This window comes from Python bivittatus, unplaced genomic scaffold, assembly GCF_059951505.1.
Source record: "Python bivittatus isolate LINGU-HERP-01145 unplaced genomic scaffold, Pbiv_v1 ctg000560_np1212, whole genome shotgun sequence".
Taxonomy (NCBI): domain Eukaryota; kingdom Metazoa; phylum Chordata; class Lepidosauria; order Squamata; family Pythonidae; genus Python; species Python bivittatus.
This window is the reverse complement of record NW_028277083.1, coordinates 2,139,865-2,166,020: the sequence shown is the minus strand read 5'-3', so window position 1 is coordinate 2,166,020 and position 26,156 is coordinate 2,139,865. Positions and strand designations below refer to the sequence as shown.

Sequence of the window (26,156 nt, the reverse complement as noted above, 5' to 3'; positions counted from 1 at the left end):
ATCCAGTGGGAAGCCAAGATTTAGTTCCTCAGCCCAGGCTGGAACAATCCACAGACCTTGTCCTGTTTGCTCATCACAAGGGGAAGAGTTGGAAGAAATGAGAAGCTGTGCCTGTTGGGTTGATGGGAGTTACAACGTGGTCTCTCTGGAGAACACAGGTTGTGAAGCATGGCTTTCCCGCTCTTATGATAGAACAGTGGTTCTTAAACTGGGACAATGAGGGTGATTTGGACATCTCGTGGGGCTAATGGAGCAATTGGTAATGGTTTGTGAGTTGAGCATCCAGTTTGGGACACTTGTGTAAAACAACGGAGTCTGGGTTTTTTTGTGGGGTTAATGATATTATTTGAGACCGGGAAAAGGGGTAATTGGGTCAAATGGTTTAAGAACTGCTGTGATAGAAGAATGGTTAAATATCACCCCTCTAAAGCAGTGTTTCTCCACTGTGGCAACTTGAAGATATGTGGACTTCAACTCCCAGAATTCCCCAGCCAGCCATGCATGGCTGGCTGGGGAATTCTGGGAGTTGAAGTCCACATATCTTCAAGTTGCCACGGTGGAGAAACACTGCTCCGAAGAGTTGTCAGTCCCAGATCCAATGACTTAGAAGTATCTTCCATGATTAATTTGGCAGATATTACCATGTTGCGACATGCGTATAAAATAGCACAAGACTTTATCGCACTCGCCACATATGCAGCTCAAGTAAGGTACTCAGGTGAGAATTGGGGCAACAGGCTTTTTCATTAAAAAAAAAAGCTCCTGCCAGAAGAAGTCCCAGGCGAAGACCCAGTGCCAACCTAGAGTTGTGGGAATCTCTTTCCAAGGCTACTGTTTTCCAGTTAGGAGCTGGAAGTAGAAGTCATCTGAGCTTGAAGACCAAGGTGTTGACTGTGCTTATATAAACACGATCTCAGACCTGGCTAATCCCTGCAGCTTGGCAAACGTAAGGTCTATTGTTCTGTTCCTTACTTGAGGAAAGCCTTGGTAACTCCCTCAACTAAATTAGGCTTTCTGGTAACTCCCAAGGCTAAATTAGTGTCTCAGCTCCTATAACCTCCAGATTCAACCCCCAACGCCTCTTACAGAAGTCTCAATGTTTGTTCTACAAGCATATCTTTCGGAGAACTTTGCATTGTGTGACTGCAAAATGCCAGACTGAGCAAATAAATTGCATTAATTCAGGTTAGCAAAGCAGGCCAGCTACAATTTCTGCAGTCAAAAACTCCTGCTCTCACCTCTGAAGAGGTGAAAAACCCCTCCTGTATCGCTTACCCTGTCTCCCCAGCATGGTGACCCCCAAATAAGCTGGGACTTCATCTCTCATAATCTCTTTCAGCCAAGGAACATGGAGAATATGCCTAGGAGGGAGTCAGTTACATGGAAAAGTAGCTTTGGAAACTGATTTTCAGCAAAGCAGGTTGCAGAACTTGAATACAATGGGAGAGCGAGCTAAACCTAAAACAGAATCACTGTTCTTTTCTTGCACTCGTTTATTGCTGAAAATAGGAAACATACTCTCTGTAGTATTAATATTTTGATCCTAACGTAGAGTGTGGAGATGCAGTGGGAGTTTGGTGCTCCGTGGGAAATACCAAACACAAGATTGGTTTGGAACAATAAACAGGGGGAGAGAGAAAAAATATACTGGGATCTGAAAACCTCCAAGTTGGTAGAGTCTGCCAGATGACCTTTTACATACAGTATTCAATAAATTAATTTTAAGGACAATCAAATTAGCAAGGGTGCAAGGACTCAAGTGTGGGAGAACCGTAGATAGTTTCTGCATCTAGTACAGTGTTTCTCAACCTTTGCGCTTTAAGGTGGGTGGACTTCAACTCCCAGAATTCGCCAGCCAGCCTCTTTTTCCAGACCTTGTTCCAGGGGATGCTGACCTAGGGGATCTCCTGACCTCTTGGACTGGTGATAATGGGGTGCAGCCAAAACAAAACTTTGTGCATATGTGTGTATGTAGGGTGATGTGGTATACATGGCTTTTAGTATCCTATCCTAGACTTGTTCTTCATGCTAGCTTGTTGTTAGGTCCAACCGAAGGGATGGAGAAGACATGGTGCTATTTACCCAGGGAGAGAACTAGGATCCAAAGCAGCATAAAACTTAGGGCCAGAATGATCCAAGTCCTTGTTGTTCCCTGTGAATCTTCCATCTCTTCAGTCAATTAATGTCTTGCAAACATCCTTTGAGTGATAATACTTCTAAAATGCTGCACATCTATTCAGCCATTAAAAGAACGTTGTAGGTCTTAACAAATACTTGTGAGTGATTTGGTGAAGTGCCCTTTTTAACCCGATTGGATTTTTGGTTTGCACCTTAAACGTGACTTCATTTTAAACTGTCCTTCATTTTACGAGATGCAGCAACATTTTTTTTTCTTCTTGCTTTCTACGAAAGTGCATACTTTTGATTGATTGAAATGCTTTTTTACAATGTAAAATAAGGAAAATGGGGGGAAAGCCCTTTTTGTTTGTTTGTAAATGTAGGAAAAGACGAATGCATTCAAACAAAGAGAAGTCTTCAAATAACCTGCTTTAGAGTTAGAAATAAAGATTTTGTTTAAGTTGTAATTTTGTAGATTAGGAAGAATTTAGTATCATACTAGGCTGCTACACAATTTGACCAGCGTGATTATTAATGGAATATTACCTTAACTGAAAAGGTGCTGCTCTGACCTTGAAATAAAACTGCTTTGTAAATTTAAAATTCATATTATTTTATACGAAACATAAAAATACCTCTCTTTTTTACCTCTCTTTTTAATTCTACAAGATTACAAAGTGCTAGGTGTTCTGTCAAAAGCCTTCTGTGGGTGATTTTCTCCACACACGATTGCTAAAACAAAGCTTATACTGTAAAGCTGACTCAGTGCATTGAAACCCTTGAAATCAAACCATTATTTTAACCCACAGACAGATTCTCAACAGTTTTCTCAACAGCTTCCACTACCTGTGTAGGCTAAAGCGGCGAGGTGCTGATGCACAGCGTCACCCCCCTTTCAGCACCCTTGCTTGGTGGGGTCCGGAATCCGCTCGGCAACCCGGGGCCCACCAGCGTTCCTTCATACCTACGTTACAACCTGCTGAACCACTGTGTGTTCGTGCGAGCATCGTTGGTTTCCACAGTGCAGTTTTTTCAGCAGCCTTTGCAGTTTGCTCGGAAAGTTTTTGCTGATATACCGATACAACAGAGGCATGACAAAGCTGCTGGAGAAAGCCAGAAGTTTGGACAGTCCCTTGGTAAAATGTAATCCTCGACTGTAGTTTTCGTCCATCCCTTTTCCTTGCAGGTTGGCTAGCGTGCTTACCAGCAGAGTCACGTAGTAGGGTGTCCACAGGGTGAACTGCGCACACACGGTAGCAATCAAAAGCCTGTGCACAGAGGGGTCTAATCTTCCAGTGTCTTGGTCCAGTGGCGTTGCCTCCTTGCGTATTCGCAAAATCAACACAAGCGCGTAGAGGACGGCAGTGGCTGGCACGATGTATCCGATAAAAACCATGATGGCGTCTGCGGCTTCTTTGTTCTGCATTTTGGAGCATTCCATTATTTTCGTGGATACGTGATTGCAGACGTAGAACAAGAGAGAGGAAAAGCTGGTGAGCATGGCTCCCCCCCAGATGAACCCGCACACGTGCTTTGTGTTGTACACGCTGGACATGTAAGTCCTTGGCAGAGCACGCTCAATGTAGTAGTCCAAACTGAGTAGCGCGGTGGAGTACATGGTCACCAAGGACGACACGTTGAATAAAATAAGCAGGGTAATGTAGACTTCGTTGCTGAAATCCCAGATGGCCCATTTTGTGCTGGTAGGTCCTAGCAGGTACACGGGGGCCACAGCGTTGATGATGAGGCCAGCAATGGCGATGTTGACGAAGTAAACGTCCGGCATGGTCATTGTGCCTTTGTTGCACAGGTTGACCAGGACCAGTAGCCCATTATAACAAAGGCCAATGGGGAAGCAGAGGACGAGGTAGAGCAAAGAGAAAATGGAAATTACAAGATGAAAATCGTGGCAGAGGTTCTGGTCGTCTGTGTTTTTGGAACCATTGAATGCTTCGCAGCGCCACATAGTGATGTTCCCGGGGTCGGGAGTCTTTTCAGCTGGTTACCAGCTTTTCTACAGGAGAAGAGAAACAGAGAATGTCTATATGCTTATTTTAAGAGCATGAAGTAAAAAAATAAAATCCTCTCTCTTTCTTCAGTGCTGAATTGGATCAGGTTTGAGTTGCGTTATGGGGCAACAGAAATATCAGTTAGGAAATTATTCCTTTGGGGTTCCCCTAGGCCATGGATTTCATAGATCCACACTCAGTGTTCATGTCCTTAAAATAACAACAACAACAACAACAACAGCAATAATAATAATATCATCAGTAGAGATCCTGTGATTCTGATGGGTTAGTTATCAATACAGCTTAATTATTAAGTAGTTTTTGTTACTTTGGGTTAAGGCAGTCCTCTCTCACTTTGCCTTCTAACCATTACAAAGGATGTATTATTCTAATCCATTTTTGCAAAGTAAAATAAAAGTAGATTGCGTGGCAAATCTTTCTGAAAACTTTCTTTAGAAACTTAACTGAAGGATTAGTTGTGCTGCTAATCTGGGCAAAGACATGTTTTTTCTGTAACACAGAATAGCCTTAAAGGCAACTTTTTATATGGACATGCAAAACATTTCTGTGTTCCAGTTATTAATAGTAGAATTGAGTCAAGAAGCACTGTACTCTTAATCGCTTTCCAGTATTTTGCACTGTGACCTTCTGTTTTCTACTTTTAGACACATTTTATCTGCCAGAACATCCACATTATTCCACATGTTTATAAATCCTTCCTAGAATTCATCCCTTATTTATTTGGCATGAGTCAACCTTCCTAGATCTGGCCATTTTCATTTGGAAGACAAGACCTTGGCTTTTTTTTTTTTGAAGGACACCACACCTAAAGAGAAGAAAATTCTGCGATTGCAACTACAGATATTCATCCTCAGCTGTCCTTACCTTTCTTCTTCCAAATTTTGATTGCATCCCTCTGTGGTTCAAGGAGGCTTTTTTACAGTATACATAATTTAGGAACACACCTTCATTTATTTGGAGGGGGTGTGTTTCCCCATGAGAAAACAGTCATCCTAATAAAAGGATAACCACTGAAATGAAGAATGATTAAGGACCAGGTTAAAGTGAGTGACCTTGATGGATTTCAATTGATTCGAGGGTACGCACGTTCAGAGAAGCTTGAAGATTTCTCAGCTGCATGAGAATCATTCAGCCGAGGTGTCAAAAGAGCTGCGCTGGTGTGTGTAGATCGAAAACCTGGCCTAGGATCAACCTTGCACTGTGTGCGCGTTTTAAAGCACATGTTCTTTGTTTGTGTTCCAGTTAGGACTTCTCTGACATGTCAGAAAGAAAACCTCAATGTCTTTATCAGAAATAAACATGACTGGGTAATTTCTAAAAATTTGCTTTCCTCATGTAAGACAATTTCTTCCGCCCCCCCCATTAATGTTTTTATAATTGTGCCAAATTAATGCTTTTGTCATTGCTTTCCTCCTAACTTAATGTAAAGGCGTGTTTACTGTAATTTCTTTTATTAGACTGAAGGATTAGCATTACGACTTTTAGATAGCATCTCTCTCAAATCTAGAGCTGTGGGCGCAAGCGCATTTCCTTCAAAACCATTAAAATAAAATGTAATGTTTTAAAAAGGCACTTCAGGCTTTTTCCAAAATGAGGTACTGTTCATCTAACTGGATCGTCCTACTGGGTTTGCTAAGATCTGCCCTCCCTTTTATCAAAGCAGCAACTGGAGATAAAACATTTTTTAAATCTGGGACCTTCCTAACCCCAGGTTATGCTGCATTTTCTCCAACATGTCGCCCTTCAAATGTTTGGATCTGCAGCACCATGAATTCTCAGTCAACCTGGACAGTGGTGCGCTGGCTGGGAATGCTGGGAGTTGTAGTCAAGCATACCTGGAGGATGTCGGTTTAGAGAAAGCATCTGTGGAGATGGGGACCTTACTGTTGAAGCCAACAGGGTTCTAATAGTCACTGGGGTCATTGCAATTTTGATTCTCCCTGCACCACGTTGCTAACTCTTATTTGCCTCTTGGAAGTCAAGAGCCAAATGTCCATTAATTCCTGGGGACCCCGTTCCCGTCCCACTCATTTAAAAGGTGCTAACTTTGACCAACTTTTTCCCCATAAAGTGAGAGCGGGACTCCCCAAGTTGCTGGGTTCTGTTGCTATACACCCTCCTGTGAAGACAGCAGTGCTCTTTGTCTCCATGTTCAATCTCCATCCATGCATTCCTTTGCATTACAGATCAATTCATTGGGAAGGTCGGGATGAGAATCGGTTAGAAGGCAACCCCGCATTTCTCTCGGCTCCGTAGCAAGGAGAGGACTGCATTTGTCTGATTAAGCTCCACATCAAACCACATGCTCTTTCACATTTTTTTTTTAAAGTGCTATAGTACAGCCTCCCCTCTGCCGTCAACCAACACATATGTTGGGTTTTAACTCTTTTTTCTCCCCCAGACACCACAACAGTGGGAAAGGCCGTTCAGGCATGGGGAGCACCCAAGTCCATGGATCTTTTCCGGTTGAACACAACGGATACGTTCACCTTAAAGCAAGTCACGTTACAAGGTGTAAACCTGTACTTTGAAGCTGATGACCATAGTGGGAATGTGCTCCCACCCCCCACCCCAAAAAGTTTATCTTGACATTTAAGCAGAGTTCTGCATCTCTGCCACACTTCCAATTTCTCTTGGTGCAATCTCCCATTCTTTTATTTGCTTTGACAACGTTTTGCCAGGGATGTTTGCTCTGCTCCCCCTTCGGCAAACACCCATCCCCATTCCCGCTGTTACCCAACCTTTCCCAGCGCCTACCTTCGGTCCAGGTCGCATGTTCCTTTGTACTTGGGAGTCAAAAATGGCTGATAAATAACATTTCAGGTGAAGAACGGGTGCCGAGGGGGGCTCACATTTCCCCCCCTTCGCGTCGCCTACCACGGTCCTAGACCCTCGGGCCCGGCGACGGAGCGTGGTGTTTTTCCTGCATGTGAGGTGCACTTGTTTGTCCTCTAGTAAATTACTCACAAAGTTTCTGCTTCTGTTGGCAGAGCCAGTGTGTAGCTCCTCCCTAGGTCTGTTTACAGCCAGTTGCAAGAAATAGGAAACTGTCTGATCTGAAAGGGGAGTGGTGCATGACATTACTATGCTCTGAGCCTTCGCTTGCTTCCAATTGATTGGTAGAAAGGGAGATATTCCTGGAATAATCCACTTGGTGTTGGGTTACAGTTGCTGCCTCCCCCCCCCCCCCCACAACTCTCTCTCTCTCTCTCTTTTTGTTAAACCCACCAGGCTAGTTTATTGCATTCCCATGAAAAAGCAGTTTTGCCATTGGAAGATTCCAGGGATGGTATAAAAGGGCTCAGTAAGAAAAAAAACTCTTCTGGAGGTACAGTTTCATGATTGGATTTTTGGAAAAAGAGGCTCCAGGCCATGTGCTTCTCCCTCGAGGAGGATCACCCAATCTATCAGCCTGAAGAGCTTTGGTTTGGAATTTAGAAGTATGTTGTGTTATTTCCAACGTTGTAAGAGGAGAGCTGGGTTAGGCTCTGGTTGCCCCAAATCAGGAGGAGTCTGTCAGCACCTTTTCCGGCCAACCATTGTCATGAAAAGGCATCAACATTCGTGGATGCTCACGCTTTTTAATGACATTAGTTGGTCTGGAAAGGTGCTACCAGGCTTTTAGTGGAAGATCAGCTTAGCATCGTTCCAAACGTTGTTAGGAATATGGCAAGGCTAGAAGTTGACGGGCTTTCCCATTAAGTGGTGGATGCTGGGGGCAGAGAAGATGACGTTGGAGGCGGGGGATAGAAGGGCCACTTAGCTTGGCTTTTGACTTGCTGTTCTCTGTTGTGGTGGGACAGCGTCCTCTCACCAATACTAAAATGCCTTTCAGTTGGCACTAAATAGGATCAGGGCACCATCTTGTCCTGAGCCACAAAATAACTTTTCCCAGCCCTTGAATAAATCTTGGAAATCGGTAATTTTAGTTCTTTAGTCAGTGTTTCTCAACCTTGGCAACTTTAAGATGAGTGGACTTCAACTCCCAGGATTCCCCAGCCAGCATGTCTTTAGTAATCCCCATGCTTACTCATAAACTTCTAACATGTTTCAAAAGTAGCATTGAGTGTGTTTGAGGGTATATGAGTGTGCATTTGTGTGTATAAATGCATGAGCGGCTGTTTGAAAGAAGCAAGTCTAGCAAGTGTTGTGATCGTTCATATCTTATCCAATGAGAGTTGACATTGGCATTTGCAAAGCCATCGTGAAGCTTTCAAAGAAATCTTCCTTGTCGTGTGATTGAAAGGTTTATAAAATGGGGCATGCCTACAGAGAAAGTCAGGGGCACAAAATTTTACATGAAGCTGTTGTTTCCTTTATAAAAATAAAAAGTGTCAGCCATTAGAAATAGTCTGTGCAATACTAATTCACAATGCTGTTATTAGCATTATAATATTTCTCATTATGTTGAGTTATATACCATCTTTCTTCCCACGGGGCAGAAATGGAGCTGCAAGATTTACTATTAAAAATAATGCACGTATCCCCTGCTCTTCGTTCTGTAGAATAATAAAGAAATATCCACAATTTAATATCCAGTATTTATTATATACCACATAGACCATTTTCACATTTGATAGCTTTTTAAGCTAAACTTTTGGGGTTTAGCTACACAGCCCTTTGGGCTTCAACTGTTCGATAGGTTTGGATAATTCATCAGCAAATTCAGAATTTAAGCAGTAGTCTTAGAACTGGGCTTTAGCCTTTCAAGTATTCTTATTCCCTTCCAATCTCCTTTCTTTGTCTGGACTTAAAAGCTAAGCAGGGTCAGGCCTGTTTAATACTTGGAAGACGGAAATTCCAAACCACTTCCTCATTGCTTCCAAGAAAACTACAGCCACGAGGAGCTACGCTTGTACTAGGCCTTAAGAGACCTGGTCCTACATTTAGCATTCTGTGATGGTTAATATCTAATGGTGTACGGTAGGGCCATTGCTCAGCTATAAAAACTGAGTAGATGTTCCACCTGTAGAAAGTCCTAGTGTTGGTTCTCTTCACTGAGCAAGGGCTCCCTAAGATGGTCTTATATACTGGAACTAAATCTTCCAGCATTCCCTAGGAACATGGTCAACAACCATACGAATCGTCCATGTGTATTTACTGACAGAAGTTTGGTTACAACATGACTTTCAGACTCTGTGCAAGTGCAGCGATACAGTTCACTGAGACCTCCAAGTCATGGACTACACCGATTTTGAAAAATCTAATCTTTCAAGTGTCAGATCCTGTTGAAATCTTTGATAACTTGAAAAATCAGGATTGAACATGCCCTGCCAACTACTGCCGAAATCTTACAAAGAAAGCTTCTTTTTTTGCTTCTCAGCTTGAAAATATTTTTGGTGCTGCAGTACGCTTGGCTCATAAATTGGAATGTGACACCTGCCACCTGTGAATGGCCACACTGAGTCAAACAGAATAATATTAATCCAGCGAAATGGTTCCAAATCGGTACGTCAAAGGAAGACTTGGGATTCCAGAGAGAAGAAAATGTAAAGTACTTTCCATATTTCAGTGCTAATATCCAGGATTTGTTTAGGGTTATGTGCACTAATCAAACCAAGCATGAGTATTCTTGATGTTATCATTGAAATAGGAAGGGCTAGGTTCATCATGGGCTAATCTTTCAGTTGCACATGGCTGAGTCATCGCTATTTGTAACACAAGTATTTGATTGAGCAGAGATAAAATGTTTTTTGGAATTAGTATAGAAGAAAATCCAGCTTGGTCAAGGGTGTTGGCATGAATAACCTACAACTCTTTTTTTCAAATACTGTCATTTATGATTGAACAGCGATGCCTTCGACTAGTTTGACTAGTGGAAAGCTTGCAGTTTGACTACCATTGGGGGCTGTCAACTTATTGCTGCATGGCATGAAAGCAGATTAGATATCTTCAAGTGCGCTCCTGATTTTTAAAAATATGGACAACATATGTCCTCTCCTGCTCCTCCCCCCCATTTTCTTTTCTTTTCTTTTTTTACTTTTCATGAGTCTCCAAACACATGGAACCAAATATGCTTCTGGAATTTTCATGGCATGGCAGATACTTTGGGGGGGGGGGAGGAATTGGAGTGGACAGGAAGAGCTAATTAACAGCACTAAATTTCCTTCTTCTAAATTGCTTTTCATTTTGAAAATTAGTAATGGGGCTCAGTTACATATTTGTATAATGTGTGGTTAGGTCTTAGAAAATCAATTGTCTCCTTGTTTTTATCATCGATCCAGCTAGGTACCAACATCTAACCCCCATTGGTTGATCTCAGAAAGCAAAGCAGGGTTTGACCTGGTTAGTACTTGGATGGGACATTACCGGGAAAATAACAGGGATATAAGCTAGACTGAGAAGTTGAAAAAAATATCCCTGTTATTTCCCAGTAATGTCCTATCCCAGTAATGTCCCATCCAAGTATTAACCAGATCAAACCCTGCTTTGCATTCTGAGATCTACCAATCTGGGTTAAATGTTGGTACCTAGCTGGACCAGTGATAACAACAAGGAGACAATTGATTTTGTTGCCAAGAAATTATTTCTTGGACATGTTTCATGAGCTCATAGATTCAAATTTTTATAAACTGGGGGTTTGCCCTGAACCTCTGCATTTTCTGTGTTAATTTTATCTCTTTTCTCTAGTGCAACTTCCGATCAGTCCTTTATTCATTGGTCCATTTCCATATATGGCCTTCAGGTAGTATTTTCAGGACCAGCCTTAGGTCTCGCTATAATGATCGCTCTACAAAGATGGATAGTCTGCCTTTACTATTTGCTTTCGCTGGATGGACTGATTCCATTTCATCAACTCCTAATCATTAACAGAGCAGAAGTGTCATATAATTATATGTCAACATGTGCTGTCTGTATGCATATGTTACTGTACCATATTCAGTCAGAGCCATCTTAAGTGTTACAAAGGAGTGGAAGATAAATGCCAAGGATGCTTTTGATCTTCTTTCTGAATTGGGAAACTCAGAGAATGGAGTTTTCTACTGTTATGCAATTTGATGCTTAAGGCTCATAGGAGCTTACAAAATACAGATAATTGCTTTAGGGTAGGGTAGCAACTGAGAGGAATAGTCTGGAAGCCTGCAGTATAAATTGATTGAGTAAATAACTGTCTGGTATCAAAACTGAATAATCTGCATTGTTATATTAAGGATCTTCTGCCCTGGATTCCATCCAAGAGGGAACGACTGAATGATGATTTACACAAGTAGTAGGAACCTTGAAAGAAAGGAGCCAGTTCGTTCTAGAATGGTGGATAGCAAAGGCTCTGAAACTACACAGAGGTGACCTTCTGGAAAGTAGCAGAAGACAACTCTGGGCTGCCCTGGCTAAAAATTCTGACAGAAGGAGAACAAGAGACACAAAGAGAATCATCTGAGAACATTGTGAGGCTGAGGAGGGCCACCAAAAGCTGCCTCCATGACTGAAGAACGTCACCGCGTCTGAGATGAGGTTCTCTCCCTGCTTGCCAAAAAAGATTTTGGATGCTGTAAGCCAGATTTAGCCCTTGTGTGAGAAAATGAGGTCCTGTTAATTCTGTTGTAGCTTGCCTGTTACTTCAGAACTAAATCTGTCTGGATGAATTTGGCAGAACAGAAATAACCGTTCGTTCTCTAACCCAAACTCCATTTGTTGGAGTCATTGGCACTTAGACTCTCGGACTTGGGAGGGATGGAGCGGGTGAATCTTGGCATCTCGTCTCTGTAGAGATTTCTTCTGCCAGTTGGATCAGCCTGACAAGAGGCCCAGATGGTGCCTCCTACTTCTTGTCAATAAAACAAGTGAAAGATGACCTAGTCGCTTATCAGCACTGCCTTACGCCAACTGCCCAGGAGGTCCCTGTAGAGACACAGACTTCTCTGCAGGGAAGGTAACGCGTGAACGTCCCCAGGAGGTGGATTGAAAGAGAATGTTTTCCCCCACTGATGCTCGCAACAAGGACAGGTGATTTGCTCTGCATTAACCGTCCTGAATATAAACATCAGCGATGTATTTGGGGAAGTGATGCCGTGGCTTAAATTACTAGAAACTGAGGCTAGTGCCTGAACAAACTGGATCCTCTTTACTTACTCCCTCATGGAATTCGCACAAGCCTTCCTTGTACTTGATTTGGGGTCTTTATTTGGGAATGCACATGGATGATTTCACTGGACTGTAGTTGCTAACCTATTTATTTGGGCCACCGCCTAAATAACTTGGGAGAAGCAGAATAGAAATCTCACAAAAATAAATAATAGTTAATCCACGTAATTTTCAAAGCAGCCATTACTCATTAAATAATATCTTTAAGAGAATAAAATGAGCAAGCTGTAGGCAAGTGGATCTAATTCTTTCTCTGCCTCTCTTTTTATGATATAACCTTGAGGGAGAAGCAATTACACAGTGTAACTTTTTTCTGTTCCGTGTTACCAATCCCCTCTTTTATGTATTTATTCATCAATGTCCAAGGCTGCCCCCTCGTCAGCAACACCGGATGGCTTACAACAGGTTAAAAACCGTAAAGAACCCTGTGTGGGTGCGTATAAAACAATATTGTGGCCCACAATAAATGTTGCCCAGGAATGCTCCTTTGACTGAAACCCGCAGCTTCCAAATTGTCAAGGATTTGGGGTACATTGTGCATCCTCTTTTCTGCTACGCAATTGGGTTGGGTTGGGTTCCAAAAGAAGAGCACCGATGATGTTACCTAGTTGGGTAATGAAACATCTGGAAGCAAACCACCAATTTCAGAGAGCACCAAGCACTCCACAGTCCTATAGGGTTGCTGAGCATGAGTCTCCTAACCTCAGGCTGGAAAAACATCCTGTGGACATCTTCACAGGTACCCAAACATATGTCAATGACTTTATCATTTCCTGAGGTGTTCCCTCAAAATAGAAAAGGACAGCATTTCATTCACATGACAAAGCAACCTTTCCAGGTGCCCTGAGTCTGGGCAGCTTGCCATGAATTCTGTGTGATACTTATGAAATGGCCCTGTTTGTCACTTTAATCTTTTGTGGATGTCATTAAAAAAAAAAAAGCATATAAATTTTGTAATTTTGAGGGAATTCAGCTCTAGAAGATGAGAACGTGTTTGCGGCACCTTGGCAGCATGCAAAGGCTTAATTAAATTAACTAGATGTTGATTTTGGACAAATACCTGGCAAACTTTGATTTAAGGTGGATAACAAGCACTATAACCATACACGTACCCACACCTAGAAGCACTTAAGCTGACTTCCAGCAATATCCTTATCCATATTTATATATCTACACACACTTACACACACGTACACACACACAAGTAGCTAATCCAGTCCATTTATCTATCTTTGTATAATCCGAAACAGATCAGTTCCTAACATTCAATAATTTTCTGCACAATTGGACTGTGCCATAAGGAAAAACAACTTTTTCCTTCTACATGGTGCCTTCGAAAGTGTCATAACTTGCAGAATTTGTTGCTGTCATGGCCAGGTTGAAAAAGATTAGGTTCACTTCCATTCAGGCTGTACATTTATATTTAGTTTCTTGCAAAAAATCAGCAGATCCCCTTGAGGGAATATCAAGCTTCAAAGTTTCTATGCTGTGAACTTCCATGAATGGGGTCAGGCTGTAGACATTCTCATCGCTGAAATCAAACTGTCCCATTGATTTTGGGGTGTCGTATCTTTACATTTTGATCTTTTGAACCCAGACATCTCTTTTGGTTTCATTTCACTCTTGTTGATGGGGCTGGTCAAAAAAGTCACGATGGCAATCACCCAATCAAAGCCCGGGCTGTTTTTAACATGCATTGCAACCAGGCTTTGATCTTGTGATTGCAACCACCATCTTGACTTCTTTTGACATCTCCCCATAGATACCAGACTATTGGATAGTGAGAAGCTATCTCTCTCTGCATTGTGGGTGTGTAAATTTCCTTGTTCTAAAGATCTATTAGTTTCAGAGTACTAAGCCATGACTAACAAGGATAGGCTGGTGGCAATCTGTTTTTTGTTCCACTTTGTGTTGGAGTGGTGGGAGGTAAGGGGGGTTTTGTGACTCCCAGATCTATGGTGGCTTCACAGTTGGGGCCCTGCCTGATCAGTGTGTTCTCCAGCTGGTCAAGAGAAGGGAGCACTGTTTGACTTAGGATGTTCACCATCTCTTCTGCATTTGCAGGCCAGCTCAGAAGCCCTTTGGTGGGGTTGCGAATGGAAGCAGGGCTGGTGCGCAAGCGCCCGTCATAAAAATGAACCCTCAGATAAAAAAATAATTCCTTGGTCACATTTTCCTGGGCCCTGTGTTCCAGTATGTCGTGAGTCACAAAGGAAAAATGATTATATGAAGCGCATGGATATCTTTGGATTTGTGAGTTTTGCCTAGAAAAGTGCTATTAAGGAAGTTGATTACCTGAGGATTACTCAGTGCTCAGATCTCTGCTTTGCATTATTTTCTCCATTTCAGAAAACCTCACAAATAAAACAGCGTCCTTTGGAGTTGTGAAGCATTTAAGGGTCCTCCTTTCTACCGTTCTGTGTGTGTGTACTTAATAATTAGGGTTTGTGGAGGGGGAGGTTTGTTGTTTGTGTTTTTACAGAAAAGTTTACAAAACGAACCCATTGCGCACTCACCTGGCGAGCATCACCATGCTTCAAAGCGATAGGGTCCAGCAGCTGTTTGGCAGCATGCGGGAACATTTTGCTTCTCCGGTGGGAACGATGAAGTTCAGCATAAATTCAGGTGTCTCATCGCTCTGGAGGGTAAACAATAACAGAGCTTAAGTGATGAATGCTGACTCGACCACATCACTGTTCTTCGTGGCACCAAACTTGATGTATTCACATGACCTTCCCCTGCATGTAATTCCCAACATAATCCTTTAAGCTCTGACAATCTTTCGCGATTGGTGGAGAGGTCTCTTGCAACAATCCGGCCTTCCAGAGAAATACCTCTAGTGATTAAATCAGGAGGGTAAAGGGGCATTAATCACAGCATCTGATTATTGCCTTAAAGCTGATATAGCGGCAGTGCAGCAAGGATGAACTCTATCGAGGGGGTGTTAGAAATGCGCTCTGTTAAAAGGACAGGAACCATTAACCCTTCTAATACAGTTTATTAATACGCTCGCTCGTTTGTCACAACATAAAATAAGCTTATGAAATAAAGCAGCTGAATACAAAAGTAGGGCGATATACAGGAACAACCACCTCTAAAACAGTAAAGAAAACAATTCTCAATCTGGCAAAAAAGTACAGTTTAGGTCACCAGTTTGGGGATTTAACCAATGCTTCCTCCTCGTTTTCAGAGATGAGAAGGTGAAAATAGCCCCGTGCCAATCAATTACACGTTCAGCCTCTGTATCAGAAAAGGTGCGAATGACTGTCCTGACATTTTTTTCCCCCTCTCATTGCATCATAGGAGAGGCCATGAAAAACATGGAATCCTTCACCTTTCCTATCCCATGCCACCAGGGCAAACCCTTAAGAAACCCGCGTTCTGAACAGGCCCAGGAAATGCAAGCTAGGAAATATTGGGGTAGATGATCTTAGCATCCTGGCCAATGAAATGCTCAGCTTTAGACTCTGGAATTAACTCTGCAAAGCACAGCACAGCACAGGACAAATCAAATTCCTTTTTGCATTTATTGCATTGTTCCTTTGGAATAGCCTTACTGTTATTGTACAACTTTTCATTGTTAAATATATTACTACTTTTGGTTGGGCTAGGTCAGTGTTTCTCGACCTTGGCCACTTGAAGATGGGTGGACTTCAACGCCCAGAATTCCCCAGCCAGCCATGCTGGCTGGGGAATTCTGGGCGTTGAAGTCCACCCATCTTCAAGTGGCCAAGGTTGGGAAACACTGTACTAGATGCAGAAACTATCTATGGTTCTCCCACACTTGAGTCCTTGCACCCTTGCTAATTTGATTGTCCTTAAAATTAATTTATTGAATACTGTATGTAAAAGGTCATCTGACAGGACCCTACCAACTTGGAGGTTTTCAGATCCCAGTATATTTTTTCTCTCTCTCCTTGTTTGTTGTTACCAAACCAATCTTGTCTTGGTTACTACTTTTGGTTGGACTAGGTCAGTGTTTCTCAACCTTGACCACTTGAGTGCACCCATCTTCAAGTGTCCATGGTTGAGAAACACTGGACTAGGTCATAACATTGATTCCCAATTCTTTTCTGCTGTATTGGATTTGCATAGGGAGAGTTTAAATGTGAGCATCCATTTTGTACTGTAGGCAAAATCAGTTGTGTGGTAATAGCTCATCTTCAGTTTATTCACGTCAACATTAATTATACCTGATAGGCTTTTAGACATATACATACATACATACATACATGTGTGTGTGTGTGTGTGTGTGTGTCTCTCTCTCTCTCTCTCTCTGCCCTGTTACTGTACTTCAAAATTACAGATGGATTTTAAACATTGCCCAACTACACCCTGGCACCATATTTTGAAATAGGCACATTAGAGTAAAAGGTGCCAGTAGAAGTAAAAGGTGTTCTGAAGATCGAGATGGGTGGTGTAGCAATGTTGACCTGAGTAGGAAGAGGAGTTGACGTTTTTCATGGGGTTACTTTTTCCCCCTTCAACAAAAACATTGTGGCATTTTTATGGATTCTTATAGGGTCTTTTCTTGTCCTAAATATCCAGTGGATGCTTTACCTCTTGAACCGCTTGCAAGAATGAGTAAATCAGCATCACTGGAAATAGACCATTGCCTCAGTGGCTGCTGGTGGAAATGGCCTGCTTAATTCACCCTGTGTGAGAACAGAAGCTTTTTGGGGCCAATGGTTCTCCTGATCCAGGACCACGCTCCAAAGCGGGCAAGCTTAGGGCAATAATTGAATTTGCCTTCGTTTCTAGGAAACTAAATTGAATTAAATGAATACAGTGGATGTAATTTCTCTCCATGCATTTGATAATTTGCCCCATCTATTATATGAAACAAGACGGTTCGGAAGCCAAATTGGGAGCCTCGTGAGAGCTACCACCGAACCCTTGAAGGCTCTGCAGCTGGTTTCTCCTGGTCATAGACATTTGGGCTCTGTAAACAAAATTACATATTTTGTGGTCTTCCCTCCATTACTGGTTTTCAGTTTTTCCTGTAAGTAAGTGTATGTCTGTCTGTCTGCCTGTCTCTGCCAGCTGAGGATAATTCTTCATCTCTCTGACAGTCAGCTCTAATCTACCCAAGTTGATGCCACCATAAATCAATTAGGCTTTGAGGTGTATTAAGGCGGTATTATTAGTCTCCATCTAAGCTGGCCTCCTTTATTATGGACAGTTCTCAGATGCAGCTGAAGGCAAATCTTTCTTTCCTAGGGCAAGCTAGGAAAATCACAAATTTGACATGGTTTTTACATGTTTTCATTGCAAAGGTTTGCTTTTTTTTTTTTTTTTAAACCAGCGTGGAGAAGTAGGAATGTTTCCATTTATCATTTTTACAGGAAAAACATTCAGGTTTTCCTGAGGATTTATTGCATGAATAATATATGTAAATTTCCCTTCAATATTACATGTTCTGTTCAATAGTGGGAGTGAAATGTAAATTCCTTTACATCTCCGTAAACTCCTACAGAACACTCTACAGGAGATTTGACAGACTCATCGAGTAATGAATCCATTTTCTGGAGGTAAAAGCTACTTCTGAACAGTTTATATGAGTTTATAAATAGCTGACGTATTAGCTCAAAATTAATTATAGGCTTATATTCCCTAATTGGGTACATGCACAGTTTTAGTGTAGTTGGGAGCAACTGAAGGTGCATGTCAGAAAGAAATGTCACTTTGCAGGTTGTAGTAGCAAGAGTGTGGCTTACCACATGGAGCAAAGCCCTGTTTCTCTTCAGTTCAGAGAAATATAGATTTTTCTAGCCTTAAGAATTAGTGCAATCTCAGGTTTTTGTTGATTATTACCTTTCACCCTTTAAAAAAAATATATTTCCTTCTGAATTTTGTTGATGTGAATGAATGCAAAACTGCAGAAGATCTGAGAACCTCTATCTGTAGTGCTTAAAATACTTAATTAGGGGAGTTTTTGCATTTGTAATCTCGATTGCTGCGTTGGGACTGATGGTTCAGAGCAGTGTTTCTCAACCTTGGCAGCTTGAAGATGGGTGGACTTCAAGTCCCAGAATTCCCCAGCCAGCCATGTCCACCCATCTTCAAGCTGCCAAGGTTGAGAAATACTGGTTCAGAGGTTCTGCTGGCCAGTCAATACCCAGGTGAAGTTCTATTATGTGTTTTTACAATTTAATGTTTTGTTTCTTTGTTTTTTAATATTGAAAATCTTTGGTTAGTCATCAAGGAAGTGTCCAAATAAAGTCTATATGAGAAGTCAACATCCTTTCTGGAAAGAATAAAGTCCTTTAGTAGATGTTGAAGTGGCTTCTTAAAAGAAATCTGATGATCAAGTTGGTCTTTCTGTTGCTGTTATTGTTATTTTTTTTGACTCGAGTGTGATGTTTTCTGCTTGTACAATCTTTGGAAAGGACTAGATATGAATTCTTAATGTCCCGTTCTTGCTGTTTTTAAAATTGAGTATTTTATTGATGGATGCGGCCATCGGAGAAGTCAAATATAAATTAAATATAAGTCAAAAGCAATGTAGGAGAAATGGCATCTCCATTAATACGGACTGGGGAGGAGAAAGTAAAAGGAGCTTGATGATTCTTCAGCCCTCTTGCAATGGAGAAGCCTTATTGTGGTTACGTACAAAAAGAAGAGATTTGCAACAGGGCATGTCTCTTAATGGTGCCATTTCGTTGTCTTCTCCAAACAACAGCAGATGCATTCTAATGATTTTCTCATCTGCTATATAGATTGGGAAAGAACATGAAAGCCATAAGAGATCCACCCAACTCAAGGACTTTCTTAATGCGCAACTCATTATGGTTCTTGCAATCCAGCAAAGCAGACAGAGCAGGGATCTCCACTTGGAGGAACTGAAAATGAAGTTCGTTACAATTGCACCGTATGCAGTTTCACTCAGCCCCGGTGATTTTCCTTCCTCCCCTGGCAATCTCCCACTTTTTCTCTTTTCCTCCCCTTGGCCGACAGGCAGGCAGGAACGGTTTTGAAAAACGCTGCTGTTGCTGTGGGAGATTAAAACTCAGGACTTGTCATCTCAGCTGTTCCAAGCGATCAGCAGAGACAGAACTTGGTAGCCCTATTATATTATATACTTGGAAGCTAGCACAGCCACGGTGCTAAGAGCCTCGTGAATCAGGAAATCCTGGTTCAAACCTTGCTTCACCTGTGAACTTGCTGCATTAGCTTAGTCAAATCTCTCTCCTTCTCAGTCCACGTGCTGTAAGAAAATAGTAGTGGTCTACTTCACAGGGATGATTTAGAGAATCACAGAGTTAATGTATGTGAAAAAGAGCTATATTGAGATGATGATGATGATATGTTAAACTTGTATGCCACCCAATTCTCAATGACTCAACAGCAACATTTTACATGGGCCTTCATGTTCCCCCCCCACACATACTTTTTGCATTCCTTGGTGCAATTAAGTATAGCATTAATAATTGAAGAGGAAGAACCATAAATATTTAAAACAAGTATTTGACATTACAAAATGTCTTGGAGCAGCTTCCATCCACCTTTACTTGGAAGTGTGCCCCATTTAAATGAGAGGATTTATTTTCAATTAATGGAAACAGTCTAAATGGGACATGTGCTAAGTTTACTACTGTTGTAGTCATGGGCGGTGAGTCATACTGATTTAAAATGTCCATTTGCTCATTTAACTTGTGAATTAACGCCTTGTAAACACATGCCCAAACCTGCATCTCTGACCCAAATTTGTTAGCCTAATCAGGGCAAATGTCTCTATACTGTCTTTCATAATACACTCCTTATTGTAATTATGGATTGTTAATAGTTTTTCAATATTGTTTAATTACTTATAGTCAATTTTAGATATGAAGCAACATATTTTTTGGGTACAGCCTGTGTGCTGACACACAGGATATTAACAAAATAGCTAGTTCCAACTTCCAAATTTTATTTCATTAGAAAATTTTAAAAAATGCATTGTAAGTATAAACACCCTAATTATTAGAATTAAAACATAGCTTTAAATGCCACGCAGCGTAATTAAGGTGTGCATAAAAAGGGGTATATTTATACCTACATTAAATGTCTGTTTTTCATTTACATTTATGACACGAAATACAGATAAAGGGGAACTGCAATGTGGTACTTTTTTAATTTTGCAAGACCCATAATAAAAGTTATAGTGTGCAAAGCAAGATCTTTTATTTGTTTTGACACCAACAGCTGACTTCAGACTAATTTTAATTCTTGGCTTTCATCAGCCACAGTTGTTGCGGAACGTCAAATTGAAATGAGGGGGGGAAAAAGATTTTTCTTGGGCTTTTTCGTCTGTCTGTCTGTCTGTGCATGTCAGTCCCCAAAAGAGCTGTTTCTATATTGTCGGTAGGCAGAGCCCCCCCCCCCCCCCCGGATTTAAGATGTACTGAAACATGGAAACGGGAAATAGTGATTTTTGTTCTCTTTGAAGTTCTGAGGTCCAAACCTGCGTTCAGACATTTGGGGGCAGTGTGAGGCAGTGAATGATTTCTAGCTTGCAAATGCACCATTTCAGTTCAAATCTCTCGTTCACCCCTTCGGCTTTCCGCATGCCTTAGACACATTGGATCTATCACGCGCTGCTTGCAAGAACCCCACTTTGACACGTTAGGTGTTTGTTTGGATGCTAACCTTCTGATCCTGGGTTTAGTGGCACGTTATCATGAAGCCTATTTGGTCGGATGATGACTTCTTTTTACATTGAACTGTTTTTAATTATTGTGTCTTCAACTACCACAAGGAACAATTTCGGTTAATTGATCTTAAGTAGTAAATAACATCTATCTAATGAGAAACGTAAGAATGACTTAGCGTCTTGTGCATTTAAAAGGGCAACATGCATAAAGATGATGGGGAGGCTCTGCTGACTCTAAAAGGCTGGTTATATGGAATAAGTCAACATTCACTCATCTGATGTCTTTTATTTAGATTAAAGCACAAATTCTGTACCTGCCAGCCAACATAGAAAAAGAGTTGCATTCTCAACATATCTGCATGACTAGTCCAGGCCTTGAAGACCCCAAAGCAGTGTTTCTCAACCTTGGCAAGTTGAAGGCATCTGGACTTCAACTCCCATGGCTGGCTGGGGAATTCTGGGAATTGAAGTCCACCCATCTTCAATTTGCCAAGGTTGAGAAACACTGCCCCAAAGAGTGGCCGCTTCCCATATATACACTTTCTCTATTCCTATGCTTGAAGATATCTGCAGATGTCCTGTTGCACCTAATCTTAATCAAGTAAACACTAAAAGCATTGCTTTTTTTCTGGCTGCATCGGCCCTGTGAAACTCACGATCTGATTCAATCAGTAAAAACAATGCTAGTAATGAACAGCAACAATAAAACAGAAAAAACACTGGCCATTAAAGCAATAAAACTTCACTACGGGTGAAAAGGTGAGTTAGGACCAAGTTCTGATCAATCAGATCCATAGGCTTGGCTGAAGCCCGTTCTTTCTCTAGTCCTAATATGAAACCAGCAATGTCTCAGCCTGACTTTTGGGTTGAGGAACTGCATGGTTGGTCATCATAACCAAGGAAGTCCAACTCATTCATCTCCAGGAAGAGACCACTGAAGGATTCAGAGGAAACCCTCCTAAGCACATCTTCCTTTTGGGCAGCACTCTCTCAAAATAAATAAATCAGGGTTCAAGTTGTATAAGGAATTAAAAAGATTTAATTCATTGTTGTTCGTTAACCAAGCCATCAAAAATGATAAACCGAGTAAACAGAAGTATAGGAACTTTCTTTTAAGTCTTGGAAGAGATTATGAAACCTTTTTCTGGATTCTATCTCATATGTTTAGGAGACAAACATCCTCTTTTTTACCGGTTGTATTAATACACTAGAGCAGTCAGGGATGAGGTCAAAAAAGTCAAGATGGCATTGCTACCTTTTAGATGACCTTCGGGAACATCCTTGGGAACGACTTCCGTGTTTGTTTGTTTAGCATATTTGTAAAGCCACACAACTCCATCATGATTCTGTCACTGATCTATCTCCCACATCTTTTCCGCAAAGCCTTGCACATGACGGAGGCTTTTGAAGTTATCCAGTTCTGCTTCTTGCTCTGTGTGATTATGAAATCACCTTAATATGCCCAGCCTTGTGAATTTGTATAACCGAGAAGCATCTTGAGCTTCAGCAGGGCACCCTCAGAGCGATGCCAGATTCCTAAAAGTAAAGTCTGAGTTATGTGTAAGTGGTTGGCTTTGTGCACCCCCTGTTCCTTTTCATATTAAATTAACCCAAGAGGTTTCCGCACTAAGATGTAACCCCATCATTATTGCTCGCCGTATTCCATTTCTTTGCGAATATTTGATAGGAAAAGCAAATACAGAATCTAAAACCACTAGCAGCCGTATTGTTTCACAGCCACAGGTAAGGCATAAATTCTAGCAATAGTTAACAAATGTTGCCGTGAACTGTAAAAAGTCTCTCTCACAGTAATACATCCATTTTTCCCCCCACTAGAATTAAACATTGGCTTAGCTCCTGGTTGCATTTATCTCTCATAGGTAATGCCATTAGAATTATTTATTCTCTATGTTAATAATCCCCATATGTTCATTTTTAGCAGAAATATTCTTGTAAATTTGCAGTATTGAAGCTACTGGTATCAACTTCCGTTCGTTTTTTTCTGTTCCTCTCTCTTAACATGCCATGCACGTACATACCCAGATGATACAATGGTAACAGAATCCTATTCTTTTTTTTTTTTAATTCTATTATAAAGAATCATACCTTTGTTTTCCTTATGCAGGTATCTGCTGCCCCTGAATAACCCTATTACCACAATTTAAAATGTATCTGGATTGTTTTTGACATATTTGCAGTGTTTCCTATACTGTAATTGGTAGTTAAATCTTGGTTTGGAGTTTTCCTTCTGCAGTATTTCCCTAGAAATGCAAATATGTGGTGTTTTTGAACATATGCGTATATATTCAAATATATACATAGAAATATAGGTATGCAAGGACGTGATGTTTGGAATTTATTAGTATATATTTTGGTATATAGTATATTTTGTATTGGTCTCTGTGTGTGTGTGTGTGGGTGTAATCAATATATGGTCACATATGTGAGATGGACAATTATATAAATAAAATAAATAACTAAATATATAAATAAATGGAGATTTCAGACAAAACCATGTTGCCCTCTTAGAATCTACTCTAAAGCAGCACAATTAAGGATTTTGAACAGTGCTTCAAAAAGGGAAAATAAATGGATTAATTTAAGTTTGTCGCTTTTACTTAATGTTTGCAGTGGGTAGACGGGGAGGGAATGGAAAATGACTTGGTGTCCATCAGTTGGGGCAGATCATCTCTCGGTTATTGGAATCATTGTGCAATGTACTAGGCTCCCAACATGTTTGTACGGTTCAGGGCATTTCCTGTGCAAGAAGGCAGGTTAAATGTAATCATCTCCATAAAGCATTGTGACTGTCTAGCTTGATTTAGTAATGTCATAATTGTGAAGAGGGCGTGAAGGCACCCCCTTGCTCTATCTCGGCATTTCTCAACCGTGTCAGCTTGAAGGTGTGTGGACTTCAACTCCCAGAATTCCCCCGCCAGCATGGCTGGCGGGGGAATTCTGGAAGTTGAAGTCCACACACCTTCAAGCTGACACGGTTGAGAAACACTGTTCTATCTATCTAACACTGATGATGGGGGAAAGATTCTGATTTTTTTTCATTGTTTCTAAACATGTTGAAGAACCCAAGATTGAAGCCAAACCACCCCGTAACGTTCACTTCAGCCTCAGACATTCCTAGCAGCGTTCAGACATTCCTCCCAATACCGCAAGGGGAGCTCAAAGACGCTTCCCATTTGATGTGCAAAATACATTTCATGCACTAAGGGACTGTATCATTTAGAAGTGCTTTGAAGTAAAAATGGCATTTTTCCCAGCCAGGGTGCCCGTGCCAGTAGTCATTCATGGGGCTGGGCAAGCTGGCTTTTCATCACCCGTTCCATAGCCTGGAAAAGTTGGTACTTAATGACCCCAACCAATAGTGTTCGGGCGAAAGGATGATATAACAAGTCCTTTGTTGAGAACAGAGAAGCATTCAAATTTTGCCTCCTCCGTTTGTAACAGTAGAAAATTGCCACTGATTTCACTCTACTGGCGCACTGAAATCCTTCTTGATAAATGCAAGTCTTGGCATTGGGGCAGGACTCAATGATGATCTTTGTACAATGTTGAATTGTCCGTATTTCAATTGACGTATTTTTCTGTGCCCACCAAAACGAAGTGCATTTATGTTTGCAGTTGAGTACCATCAATTGTGTATGGGTGTTTTTCCCCAATATTAGTCGTGCAGATGGTTCTAAAGTTCTGTTGGCTTTCAACTGTTTGTACACATTAATGGTGGGAAACAATTTTGGAATGGAAATCAGGAAAATGTGAAACTTGGCTTTTTGGACAAACTTTTGGTGAGCTAAAGCTTTTAAGAATGTTTTGTTCTTTTTAATCGACAGACTTGGATCATTCCTATTCCTAGGAATAATGCCTATATTACAGTTTTCTATTTTCATCCCTTTGCATGAGAAGCCTGTGAGAAGGACGGTTTTGAAAATCATGACTTTTCTGAGATGATTCAGCAAAACTTGAGGCTAAGCAGAAATGTGGAATAGTTGCTGATACAGTCAATCTCTCACAGAGGTTCTCAGGAAAACATTAACTTTGGTTTTTCAGTATTTTTAAAAGGGATGGCCATATTTCTGAAACAATTCATGTCCAACGAAATTCATGTGGATGCAGGCCATTCTCAGAAATGATTATTTCAAGTCTCAAGCCATCTAGGTCTTTCTAAGCCAAAAGATCTAGGACTTCGAACTGGATCTGGACATGGAGGGAGAGCCAGTATAACTTGCATAAGGCTTGTGTTGCAAGTTCTGATTGTTTCTATCCACGTTCACTTCCGAAGTATGCTCAGAGGCAGCTCTGTTGAGTGTGGGCAATTGTTGCCGGATTTGTGACTGTCCGCTTGCGCTGTCGCTTCCCTGCAGATTTGTCACCCTAAACGCCATTTCTGTTCATTTCATTTCAGCAAGACATGCTATTCTGGGAAATGCCCATAAAGCTGTCTTTATAAAACTCCCAGGTTGCCCTGAATGGAAGGCTCCCTTTTTAATAGTCTTGGCAGACACGCACACGGGCGACGTTGCGGCAGCATTGTAGGGCCTCTCCACCAGAGTTGGAAAATGTTGTGGCTGCTCTAACCAGCCACAAACATCTCCCAGCTGGGGGACCGGAGAAGTGCCAATCCTGTAACCACATCTGTCTTCTGGATTTTCATGGGATTGGCTGGATGTGGGCTCTCTGGAGCAGTATACAATGAAGAAAGGGGGCTCTTGTTCACCAAGGACTGTTGCCTCCTGCATTCAGAGCCCCTAAAGATGCAAGTACCTGAACTGGCCATCAGCAGGAAATTCCCACAGTTGCATTGCTTGATTTGCATGTGCTCTGGGTGAATTTAATATTTACTTGTGCATGCGAACAGGCTAATGAAATGACAAGATGAGTTTACTAGAAAAAAGAGATAATAGTTTTAGAATATCTTGGGTATGAGGAGAGATGGTTAGAGTTAATTTACACTTGTTATGAGAGGTATTTAAGTAGCCTGGTTTGTGTTGGCAACATTTTTTTGCATAAATAAAAGCTAATAATATCTTAAAGGCATTGGTTCCAATTTTACATTTACATTTGTGTCTCACTCTAAGGTACAAACAAGGGTATGTGGTTATTAAGGAATTACTTGATGAATTCTAAATGTGCTGATCCACTGGGAGTTTTTCTCATCCCGTGACAAATTCTTCGACGGGTTCATCTTCCACTTTTGGCAGATGATTTCTCACATAGTGACACCATCAAACTAACACTGTGACTATCATAGTGAAAATGATCCAAGTGGAAATGAAAATTAT

At 41.3% G+C, this 26,156-nt stretch overlaps 2 protein-coding genes across 3 annotated transcripts in view; one reads left to right on the top strand and one right to left on the bottom strand.

Annotated features, from left to right (window-relative positions):
- Positions 1 to 26,156, top strand: part of CHLSN (cholesin) — an 89,333-nt gene that overhangs the window by 35,202 nt on the left and 27,975 nt on the right. The window lies entirely within an intron of this gene.
- GPR146 (G protein-coupled receptor 146) overlaps positions 518 to 26,156 on the bottom strand; it is a 35,319-nt gene continuing 9,680 nt past the window's right edge. Inside the window, exons 2-3 of one of the 2 annotated variants that reach the window (XM_088147941.1) lie at positions 14,747 to 14,868; positions 518 to 4,132 (exon numbers count right to left, since the gene is read on the bottom strand). In XM_088147941.1, the coding sequence (XP_088004067.1) occupies positions 3,083 to 4,084 (1,002 nt within the window). In that variant the 5' untranslated portion in view covers positions 4,085 to 4,132; positions 14,747 to 14,868 and the 3' untranslated portion in view covers positions 518 to 3,082. Of the gene's footprint in view, positions 4,133 to 6,905; positions 7,188 to 14,746; positions 14,869 to 26,156 lie in introns of those variants that run through there. The other variant, XM_007443069.4, reaches the window with a different exon arrangement.